The following is a 12,167-nucleotide window of genomic DNA, read 5'->3' as shown; positions in this document are numbered from 1 at the left end:
ATGAAAATATTTTGATCGTTAGTTGAAAATATTACAACCTTATTGTTCTTAACTGCTCCAGGTCCGGTCAGTGGCCTACGAGAATGCGTTCGGAGCTACTGTTTTCACGTCTGCCATACAGAGCAGCCCTGGGGCTGCTGCCCTCATGGTCTCTCCCCCTGGCGGGAATGACCATGTCCACGTGTCCACTCCTGGTCCCCCGCCCCCCACCTCTGTGTTCTCGCCGCTGACCGAAGCCTGGACGCCTGGCCTTGGGCGCCCCTGACCCCGCCCAGCACGTAAACGTGACAGGCTGTGGGCTTTCCTCCTGCACCGTCACCTTCCCCCTGGTCACTCTGGTCCTGAGCCTCAGCCCCGGCGTCACGTCCCTCCCAGAGCGTCCTCCACCCTTTCTCTGTCCACGAGGCCACTGAGCGGTCAGCACGCGTTCTGCTCCCCACGCCGTCCTGCCTGCCTTACGTCCTCCCCACTTGAAAGGCCCCGATTTGAACCTAAGTCTTTCCCGTCTTTCAAGTTTCTGCTCGGACCCCAAACCTCGCAAAGCCCCCCGAGTTTCCGTCAGAACTCGCCTGCTTCCCCCTGTTCTCCCGCCAGCTCTGCTTCTCGGCTCTTCACACCCACGGTTTACTTTCGTCTCGACATATTTACATTGAAAATTTTCAAACATTCAGAAAAGTTGAATGAGGAGGACAGTCAACACTCATATCCTTAGATCCTACAACTAACGTTTTGCTATGTCGTTATCGCGTATCCAGCCGCATCCTGTCGCCCACCCATCAGTCTATCACGCATGTTACATGTGTAATATATTCTTTTCTAAGCGAGTTACAGACATCGGTACGTTCTACCCCTAGACTCTTGCATGCGTAGCGTTAACTAGAGTTCAACATTTGTTTCCTTTTTTTTAGAGAACATTTACATACAGTGAAATACACAGATCTCGAATGAGCCGGTTCCGGCACGTGCATACCTCTTCATAACACGAGCCACCGTCCCCTGCAGCACATCACCATCCCACCAGGTTTCCTTGTGTGTCTTCTCAGCCGACGGCCATCTCCACTCTCGAAAGCTGCCACCGTTGTGATTTTTTCACAATAGGTTAATTTGGCCCGTTTTTGAACTTCATGGAAATGAAAACAAGCGGCATGGATCCCTTGTGTCAGGCTTCTTGCATTCAGTGCCCTGGTTTCGAGGGCCTTCCATGTTGCTGCCCGGGTCAGGAGCTGTTCCCTTTCGTCGCCGAGTGGTGTTTTATGAGGATACCACGTATGTTTATCCATATCCTGGTGATGGAAGCTCGTGTTGTTCCCGTTTGGGGATGAAGAGTCCTTTTCTTTGTTGGCAGGCTTTCGTTTCCTTTGGGTAAATGTCTAGGAGAAAATTGCTGGGTTTTAGGGTAGATATGTGGCTAGTTTTATAAGAAACTGCAAGATGTTTTTTACAAAGTAGTTGTATCATTCACCCTTTTAGCGCTGACGCCTGACAATTCAGGTTGCCCACCGCCTTGCCTACATTTCGTGTCTGTCTGTGTCATTTTAGCTATTCTGGTGGGTGTGTCGCGGTGTCTTATCGTGGTTTTAGTCTTCTTGTCCTGGGTGGCAAAGATATTTTGTCTTTTCGGTGCCTATTAGTCGTGTGTGTTTATTTGGTTGTCTTCTTTTATGAAAGGTCTGCTCACATCTTTTGCCCCGTTTTAATTTTTATAAACATTTTCATGGTGAGTTGAAAGAGTCCTTTATATATTCTGGATACCAGTCTCATGTGTGATACATATTGTGTTGAGTATTTTCTCCCACTCTGTCATTATCTATTCATTTTCTTAATGGTTTCTTTTAAAGACTAGAAGTTTTTAATTCTGGTAAAATAGATCAATTTTTTGTGTTTTTTTTTACTTGCTGTGCCCTAAGAAACCTTTGCCTACCTAAAAGTCACAAAGATAATCTACATTTCCTTCTAGACACTTCATAATATTAGCTTTTATAATTAGGATTGTGCCCATTCAAATTTCTTTGTATACGGTAGAGGTCAAGGTCAGTTTTCCTTCATCCGGACATCCAGGTCCGCACGGGTCACTTTCGCGATTGTGCCCTTCTTGCTCTCATATTGTGACTTCGCCCGTTCGTCTGACTGATCATGACCTCGTTTGACACACAGCAAACACTCCAGCCATGTTGACTGAATTACATTAAAGGTTTAGAGGCTACTAGAGGACTCCGGCGATCTCTTAATGTCTCGGTGTTGGAATGAGTTTTACGGGATCCATCCCCCAGCGTATAGAGCCCTGCTCAACCCTCGAGTCAGCATCACCTGCCAAGAACAGAGGTCAGGGCTGCAGGGCTCAGTGCCGAATCTTTGTCTGTGGAGTGAAGAATGGAGATCCATTCAGCTTTTTATTAAATCGTTAATGTATGTTCGACATGGCGCCTCGCTGCTTTCCACTGCATCTCGTTTTATCTCTATGGCAACCTTGTATATTAGATGGGACATTTTGAGTGCTGGGGATTTTAAGTGATTACCACATTACACAGTTAGTAAGTTGCAAAGCTAGGAGTTCTCCAGGATGGGAACGTTGGAGGAAAGCCATTCGCTTGACTCTGATATAAGATATCTGCAAAAGAATTAACACGTGATTGCTTTTAAAGTATATAGAACTCGATAAAACATGGTAATGAAACAGATTAGATTTCGAATCAACTCAGTCAAAGATAACTACAAAGTTCAGTCTTCTAACATCACTCCAAGTGTATTGTAATATCTGCAAAATAAAAACCCTTGTGAAACAATTGGGCCTAAATCTCTATGTAAATTTTGGTTAGATAGCAAAATGCATCGAAATTATGAATCGCTTCAGGGCCGACACCCTGCCCATGACTTTTTGTGATGTTCTCACAGTCAGTCTGTAGAGCCGAGCTCTTACTTCGGAAAGCCAGATGTGCCCTGGTGTATGGACTTGAATGCACGTCCTTGTCCCTCAATGCACGTCCGTGTCTGGGGGCGACGTGCTGGCTGACGGTATCCTTTGTTCGCAGGTATGCTTCAGAAGTGTCCTTCCATCGACGACTTCGTGAGTGCCCTCGTGTCTGATTTGGATCTGGACTCTGAAACTTTCCTCATGGATTCCGAATGACAGAAACACCTCGAATCTTTTAAATCAAGGTCATGTGGATATTAACTTTGTTATAAATGCTACAGCTGTGAACACTTGTTTCTGATTTCAGTATTCACGTCTGTAATAACTTCTGAAAAACTTTAAACGAATGGAACTTGGAATAAATAATTTGTTTTAATTAAGCTGGCTTTTAGCCTATTTGGCAGATTTTTGAACATATGGTAACCTACTCAGTGAGCTGGTAAAAACTAGAGCAGAGAGTTGTTAAATTTAAGGTCCGGGCCTTTTTTTAGTTCAGCCACTCTGCTGTTGAACTTTCCCTCCTTTCTGTTGATCTTTAATTTGTAAATTAGAGACTTCATTAAAAGCAAAATTGTTTTAGTTTGAAGTAGTCTTCAGAAAGATCACACCTATCGTTCTTTTGAATAATTACCATTTCTTAAGATCACTCTACTAGGCTCTGAAAATGCGCTTGGGATTCTCCATTACAGCAACCCAGGAACCCAGTGTGGTTTCCGATATACTTGTAATTGAAAGCATTATTTAGGCACTGCGCAGATGGGCTCAGAACAGGCAAGGTTTGAACTCATCCTCCTCTGGCTTGATGATGATGTACAAAAACAAGTGTAGGTACCATGAGCAAGTGATGCGCCAAGATCCAGCAACCGATAAATCAGGAGACTGGGATTTCAACCATGTCTGTCTTTCCCTGAACCTGTCTGCCTTGCGTTATTGCACACTGCATCGCTATGTTAATAATAGGAAAGAAAAGAGGTCGTGATTTTCCCCACCATCAAAGTCAAGAATTTAATTATAGACTTTAAAATGGCATCTGCCAGCAGCCTCTGGCTGCTTCTCACTGCATGACCAGTGATGGTACAGAAAGGCAAGATTAAAAATCCCCCGAACTAGGACACATGTCCAACGTATTCACAGAACTTAGAGGAATTTTTACAAGCTCAGAAACAGATGAGACCGGATGAGGAAATGTCAGTGACCCTCCCCTCAGGCCGGATCCACCTGGATTCAGGGGACACTGACCCCTCATCCCTCCATCTGCATGCCGAGGAATCTAAAGTGTGCCTCAAAGCAGAGTTGCTGGCCTTCTGCCCCACGGTACTGTGCTGCCGTTTGCTCCCCTTCTGGTCCCTCCCCCCTGGAAGTGTGTGGACACTTGGAAACTGAATGCAGAGAACCCTTGGGCAGGACATAAAGAAGGCCTGGCAGTGACACCTCCTCTGTACCCAGAGCCAAGTCGGGGAAGGGAGGGCAAGGCTCCAGGTGATGCTAGTGATAGGAAGAGCCCCGAGTGCCTGCCTCGGGAGGAACCCCACCGTGTCTGACTCCACCCTCTTTATCCCAGTGTCTTAGCTAAGGGAAGGAAGAGTCATACCTGACAAACGTGCTCTACACAGACGCTAACTATATTTCGAGAAGTGCACTGGGAAAAATGGATGTGAATTTACCAGCCAGTGACAGGCGCATCTGAAAAGGTGCCTTAACCAGCTCGCCGGTGCACCACAGTGACAGACCCTTGGGTCTTTAACAGTCCCTTTTCAGTGATCGAGGGTGAGTAAGGAGAAGAATCTGTATGGAGCCCATGCATAAACATTCTTCAGGAAAAGGACAGGGAAAGATCAGCTGGAAGAGCGTAACTTGGAGAATGACTTTGTAAAGGAAGCGTGGGGCGTCGTAGAAACCTCTCTGTTCTTAGGGAGGTGGGTGAAGACACGGCCTCTGTGAAGCTGAAATCCCTAGAGAAAGATCAAGCAGAAATAAAATTATAGGGTAAACTAAAAAAGAAGACTGGCAGAATAAGAAAGAAAGGCAGAGGAACCGTAACTCAATGCCGCGATTTAAAACATGATCCAGGAGGAAAAGAGCAAAATCGTCAAGGGCGAACTTGAGAACAGAATGCAGGTCGAAGGGCTGAGGTGCGAGCTGGTAGCACAGATGCAGGGGAGGCAGTCACCTCCAGAGGAGGGACCAGGACGACCGAAACGAAAGCAGTAACAGAAGCCGAATTCCATGTCCTCCAGTTGAAGAGGAATTTTCACTCAAAAGGCTAATCAGCTCTTTGTTCTGCTTCTGTAGATAAGCTTGCTGCCTGGGCCATACTCGAAATTAGTAACTAAAGACTTATCTTCTCTTTTGCTTGTTCTGTCTAAGCATCAAATGTAACTGCCTGTACCCCCTAGCAACAACCTCGCTTTGTAACTCTTTGTAACTGCCTGCAACCCATAGCAACTCAGTGCTTTGTAGCCACCTGAAGACAAATTAACCAGTCAGCCCATGCCAGATAAGTTCTACATAAGGAATATTGCAACTGAGCTCTGGGCCCAGATCTTCAGAGTGCTAGCTCCTCTGGGACCACCGTGTAATAAACCTGAGTTCTCCAACTCTCCGAGTGCTGCTTGGTTTCTCACGGGTCTGATTTTCGCAACTTTTCTGCAACACTGTATTCCCAGGGCTCAAAATGGCGAGTAGCATATTGGCGGTGTTCTGGTGAACACGCGCTGTTCAGTGAATTTAAGAAAACTTCTTTGAGATGAGAAAAAAAAAAATGAGTGTGCAATTTAAAAGGGAACCCTTGATGGTTGCTCAGTGATGTGACTATACTTAATGCCTCTGAACTATATATACACTTAAAAATGGTTAAAATGGTAAATTTTGTTATGTACATATACTTTACCACAGTTTTTTAATTAGGAAAAGGAATCCTGTGTTTCAGACCAAAACAAACAAGTGGCACAGTGAAAAGAGACCCTCGTCTAGACACAATCTGCCTTTTCTTTTGAGAGTTTAAATGGAAATGTAATTAACACTATAAGCCAGCGTACCCCAAATTGGGCTTTGCAGATACTTTCCAGAAGCTGTTTAATCACCGTTCCACGAACTCAAAAGGATCCTGTTGTCAAATGCATCCATCTCTTGATTTACGTGGTATTTTTTTTCTACATGTTTTTTTACACATGTTAACTATTACCCACCACCCCACCGCCATTTACACAGACTTTATCCGCAGTTTCCATTTATGTGGTCTCATTTTATGAAGTTCTTTCTTTTTCATTTCTATTATTGGCGATTACTCTTTCTAAAAAAACAATAGCTTAACTTAGCAATGTACAAAGAACTAATACTTATTAACTGAGAATTATTAATGATCTTCCCGTTCATTGAATGGCAAATAAAAAAGCATGGGTGACTACCGATGTTTTTCGGGATTGGTTTTACAAATATTTTGCTGTCAAAGCTGAAAATTAAGAAAAATGTCTTCCTTTTAAAATATTTTTACTTTTAAATAATGTACCTGGTCATCCACACAATTTAGAACATCCAAATATAAAAGTTATATGTTTGCCAGCAAATCCAGCTTCCTTGATCCAACGTTTAGATCAAAGCATTATTTCCACCTTTAAGATTAATTATATTAAATGGAGTTTTAATGATATTTTTAGTAAACTCAAAGATCACTTACAATTACAGAAGCCTGGAATAAATATAAAATTTTAAGTTATATCAAGAATATTGCTCTAGCTTTGAGTAATATGAAGCTGTCAACTTTAAATGCTGGCTGGAAAGCAATATGGCCAGAAGTGGTTGTACCAGGGAATATGATTCCAACAACCAAAGAAGAATTAACTGGCATTGTTAATTTATTAAATAAATTTCAAGAAGGCTCTGACAATTTGAATGTAGATGATATTAATGAATTACTGGTTGATCGTGGATTAACTAATAATGAATTAATTTACTTAATTCATCAGCTGAAACCTATCCTGCTGTTGAATACAGCAGTGACCTTGAACCAGTTTCATTCACCACAGAGAATATTTACAAAGCTCTTCAATTGGCCACAAAACTGGAAACTGCACTTCTACATATTGATCCAAACATCCAACGAGCCTTTAAATTTCTAACAGATTTTAAAACTGTTGCAGTGAATATCGAAGAATTTGTGAAAACTTAGCAAAAAGTGGAGTTGAAAAAAGATCATCCAAAAAAACATAAACATAAACAATGAAACCAAAGCGATGAAGACAGTGACTTTGTGCCAGTCAAAAAGGGAAGATTGAATGCTTTAGATCCAGAAGAGACACCAACTGCAAATAAAATTTATTTGGGTTTTTCCGAATTTTCATTAGCATCTTTTTGTGAAAATATGTGAAATAAATATTTTTATGACTTATATCGGCCTATTTCTTTAGTGTTTTTTCCGTACTGGTGGACTCTTTATGCAGTTTTCTTCTGCGTAAAAAAAGGCGCATGGAACGGATAATCCACATAACTCGAGGGACGGGTGTAAGCCAAGTAAGTGTTGATGGTTCACTGAGCACATTAGCAAACCCTACTGTCACCAGACATATATAGCATTGTGTTTACGACCCGACGTTGCCTAAGCATATTTGATTATAGGACCCTGCCCGCTTTTTAGAGTGCCTATTAGTGATGTTTTTCAGAATACTGAGAAATAACTCTTAAAAGCATTCAGCTAGAAATAACAAGTTTACATATAAAGGAACAAAAATTACAGTGATCCCAGAATTACCGTAATCGTACAAATGTAATTTGTGCATTGCCATCAAAAGTCAAAGGACAATGAAAAACGAGTTTTGAGAGGTAAAGGCTGAGATGCAAAATGGCATTCTCAGATATACGAGGGCTCCGGAAGCATCTCAGCTTTGTACCCTTCTTTAAAAATTGCTAAAAGAATTAGTAATTTAGACCAAACATCAAAGCAAAGAAAATCTCTAAAGAACTTCCAAGAATGCAGAGGGGTCACTGTCTCTTTTCACAATAACAGCTGGATAAATCATAATAGCAAACAATTTTATTGTGAATGCTTTTCCTTATGATGAGACTAAACCCATAAGCACACAGAAATTCCTCTGGGAAAACTCTGCTGCGGTTAGGATTTACCACCAGCCTCCAAAAAGCCAATTTAAAGTACTTATGAATATGTAAACACCAAAAAAAAAAAATGTAGAAAAAGAACTGGAGAATAACAAATAAAAGGTTAATGTGGTTGTCTTTAGTATTAATATCCAAGGTTTAGTCTGATTTGGTAAAAGTGATTGAGATAAAATATTAGTAATGCTGACATACTTGACATTTGTTTAGCATTTTTCAGTTACAAAGAACTTTGTCATCCAGTTATATGATGCTCGTCACCTGTGAGGTAACAGGGCAGGGAGGATCGTAATTGTGTCACTAGTGAGGCAGACGGGCTCGGTAACTTGCCCAGCGTCACAGAGCTGGTCCCTGGCAGATGCAAGACCAAAGCCAGCTCTTTTAGCATCTTGGCCACTGCCCTTTCCACTTCATGCAAGTCCTCAGATGCCGTGCTATATTCTGCAGGTTCTCGGGAATACGTTTAGTCACTGACGTAGATTGTTGAGTGGTCACGTGACCCACACAGGCCACAGGGCCCGACACCATCTTCCTGCGTGAGGAAGCCAATGCCTGTGGACAGATCGAGTGAACTCTGATGTAATGTTACAACATCAGGCCAGGAAAGACACGGCCTTGTGTTGTTGTTTCTCTTCCAGTTTACTTCACGTGGCTCATCAGAGAAGCGGCTTGCTCGCTGGGAGGGAGCATAGCCCAGGTCTTCGTTTAATTCCGAAATAGAGTCTTAGGCGAACGTCCCATGTTCAGCAGGAAGAGGGAAGCCTCGAGGAAGCAAACGTCACTAACGTCCTGGAAGAAGCTGTTTTCACAGCTTTTTATGTTGACTCCGCATCAAGGTCAAATTTATTTTTGCTCTTTCATACCAGCCTTGGGGGAGCGGGGGCTGCAAGCGCTGAGCAGGCAGGAAGCACCTTCTGAGAAAGAACTGAGCCCTCTCCCATCCTCCCACCCGTGTTCCGAGGCCGAGCTGCTCTGAAGAGCTCCATTTGGGCTTTTCAACTCAAAGTATTTTTAAGGTTCATTTATTAAAATACATTAAGTTTAGCAAAAATTATTATATTTAGTGCCAAATTATATTTAGATTTATTCAGATGCTTCTCTTCACATGCAGTCTTGGTAATTGCTTATGCCTACCCGGTAGAAAGAGTTCTTATTTTTATTAAAAAAAAAAAAAAGTAGGGTGCAGGGAGAAGGCTTAGTCATCTTAGTTTTCCTAGCTCAGGAAAGAGGTGACCCTCGGCAAGATGGCCTGTCGGGGACCTGCTGGCTGCCATAGCTAGGTAGAGGCCATGGTAGTAGATTGAACCAGAGCCGTTTTTCAGTACGGGCATTGTAAGTGACACAGTTTAATAAAAATGAAGCCCCCAGGCAAGCACTTTGCCACCATGCGGAGGGCAGCGCGGGTTATTCCGTGAGTTCTAAGACACTCCAAACGCTTCTTCGCGAGGCAGGACGCGCTCGGACGGGAAAGAGGGTGAGACACACGTGCATTAGAAGAGGCAGGACTTGGGTTAACCATGTTACCGCTGGAGAATGAGCATGTGGATTGAGAGCACAGATCGCAAATGTGCACGGAGAGAGGATTTTTGCCGAGGAAGGTTGAAGATGAGCAGTGTCACCAACTCTCCACAGACCATGTGCTTCTCAACGTGCTCCTGTCGTCTGCAGATTGTTTACTAAACGAGCCGGGTCCGCACCACAGATGGCTCTTTACTGGCAAACTTATGGCTCACTGTCTGCTTTCAAAGGCCCTTTACTTTCCAGGTTAGAAATTTAAAAAAAAAAAAGAAAAGAAAAAAGAAAACCAGACATGTGCCATGGTCCAGATGTTTGGGTCCTCCCCAAATTCATACGTGAAACCCTAACACCGTGTCTGATGGCTGTAGGAGGTGGACTCTTTTGGGAAGTGAGTCACCAGAGCAGAACTCTCGCGAACAGGAGCTGGGCCCGGATACGGGAGGCTCCAAGAGCGCCCCCCATGAAGATACCACAACCATCAGTCTGCAGATGAGGGCCCTCCCGCAACCATGCTGGCGCCCCGACCTCAGACCGCCAGCCGCCAGCACTGGAAAAGCCACCCCGTCTGAGGTGTTTTGTCACAGTGGCCTGAGTGGACTACACACCGTGCCCACAGCACGTCCGGAGCGGCGAGTCGCATACGTGAAAGGATGGTGGCGGGAGCACGTCTTCGGGAAGACGGGGGATGCTCACATCGCCATCGGCCACATGGCTGTCAGCGGGACCATCCAACAGTGAGTGCATCGGAATACCTAGCGAGCCCTTTTGCCTTGGAGCGGTCAAAGGCCAGGGGAGTCCATCGCTGGGGCGGTAATGAGCGTCCCTGTGTGAGAGCAGCGTGAACATCCTGCCGCCACTCGGGCACGTGCAGCAGCCGAGGTCCCGGGAGTCACTTAGAAGGAACGCGTAGGGAATGCACGTGATGCAAATCGCGACACCGGTGGCGTGCGTGTGCCTGTCTCGTTCACACCTCTCGGTGGGTCGAGTCAACACAGTTGCTGTTTGTTCAGGGACTGAATCATTTACTGCTCCCTTGTTAAGCACCCTACTGTGTGCTACAATTGCCAAGGATGAGTGAAATCTGAGTCCTGCCCTCCGGTCGCTCGCGGTGTAGTCGTCGGCAGGCGCTGAGGAATCCAGGACAGTTCAGTGTGATGTCACAAGCCAAAGGTTCTAAGAGGAAGTGCGTCTTCATTCCGGAAGAGCTCGAGGTAAGTGACAGGTTGGAAGCAACTGAAATGAAGGTCGGGCACGTCAGCTGGACGGATTTGCCTACATCCGTTTGGAAGTGAGCAGGTGCATCTCTGTGAGATGAGCTAACAAAAGGCTCCAAAATTTTAAAAAAAGCGATGATTGCTCAGAAGAACCGGGGAGACTCGAAATTAGGCAGATCATTTTATATGCATTTCTTCTACAAATTAAAGGATGCTAATTTAAGGGTGGGGGGCTTTCAGGGATGTTCCTATTTTATAAATTTCTAAGGCTATTTGGGTTTTGAATGGTTACGATTAAGTAGCTGTAATTTGTGACAAGTGTAAGTTGTGTGCTGCTGTAACCTCCTCTCCCCCTCCTCGAATCAGACACTGCATCTGCCCCTCCGCTGCCCCCGTAAACTGTCCCCTCACCGCTTCCCTCAGGAACCTCTGGAGAGAGCGCCCGGATGCTCTGCCTCCATCTCCTGCATCCTCCTTGCGGCCTGGTTTCTGCCCCTCCTGAGACAGTGCTCTCCTTGGTGGCGTTCAGTCTGCACATCCGCTGTGTCTTCCTTCTCGCCTTCCCGACTTTTTCTGCTGTGTTTGCCCCTGTGTTTGACAGACCACACCTTCACCCTTCTTGATACATTTCCCGTCCCTCCTTCGGGTCCCTGTTTCTGGCTCGGGCACAGGTTTCCCACGTTGCTTCTGCCATCAGCCGAGGATTCACGTGGGGTCCCCGGGATCCGGGAAGGAAGCAGACCTGCTCGGCATCTTGAGCAGGAAAGGGTTAATCCGGGCTATTAGTTGTGTCTTAGCTCCGGCCGCCATCCCAAAATACCACGAACGGGCGGCTTAAACAGCAGACGTTTCTTTCTCACAGTTCCGGAGGCCGGAAGTCCAAGTTCGGGGTGCCAGCCTGGCCTCGTGCCTCCTCCCGTGTCCTCACATGGCAGAGAGCGAGCTCCCCGGCTTCCTGTAAGGACGCTCATCCCACCACGGGGCTCCACACTCGTAACTTAATCGCCTCCCAAAGGCCCCGCCTCCGCATAGCATCTCACTGGGTTAGGGATTCACGTGCGAATTGTGGGGCACAGACATTCAGCCCGCAACGGGGTGCTTTCAGACTTGCTAGGAAGACTCTCAGAAGAAAATACTTGGACACTACTGTCTCTGATGCTGCCCCTGGAGCCACGTGTTCAAGAAGATATATCCACGAAGGAGGCCGAGGGGTCAGGAAGCCTCTTGACCACACGGAACATGGGGGCATGGACACGGGAAGCTGAAGCTGACCGCCTGCCACACACACACACACACACACACACACACACACACACACACACACCAGCAGGGAACCAGGCAGAGGGGGCAGAAAGGTGGCTTTCTACACACTGACATTCTAGTCTTGCAGGAGTGTATCTCATCAATGGTGCGTC

At 45.4% G+C, this 12,167-nt stretch overlaps 1 protein-coding gene across 2 annotated transcripts in view; it reads left to right on the top strand.

Annotated features, from left to right (window-relative positions):
- MIPEP (mitochondrial intermediate peptidase) overlaps window positions 1-5,508 on the top strand; it is a 156,718-nt gene extending 151,210 nt beyond the window's left edge. For both annotated transcript variants that reach the window (XM_039873047.1, XM_039873046.1), the window contains one exon: window positions 3,030-5,508. In XM_039873047.1, the coding sequence (XP_039728981.1) occupies window positions 3,030-3,068 (39 nt within the window). In that variant the 3' untranslated portion in view covers window positions 3,069-5,508. The remainder of the gene's footprint in view (window positions 1-3,029) is intronic.
- Window positions 5,509-12,167: the final 6,659 nt, after the last annotated feature.

The sequence above is a fragment of the Pteropus medius genome, unplaced genomic scaffold (assembly GCF_902729225.1).
Source record: "Pteropus medius unplaced genomic scaffold, Ma_sr-lr_union100, whole genome shotgun sequence".
NCBI lineage: Eukaryota > Metazoa > Chordata > Mammalia > Chiroptera > Pteropodidae > Pteropus > Pteropus medius.
This window is presented reverse-complemented; position numbering and strand designations above follow the sequence as displayed.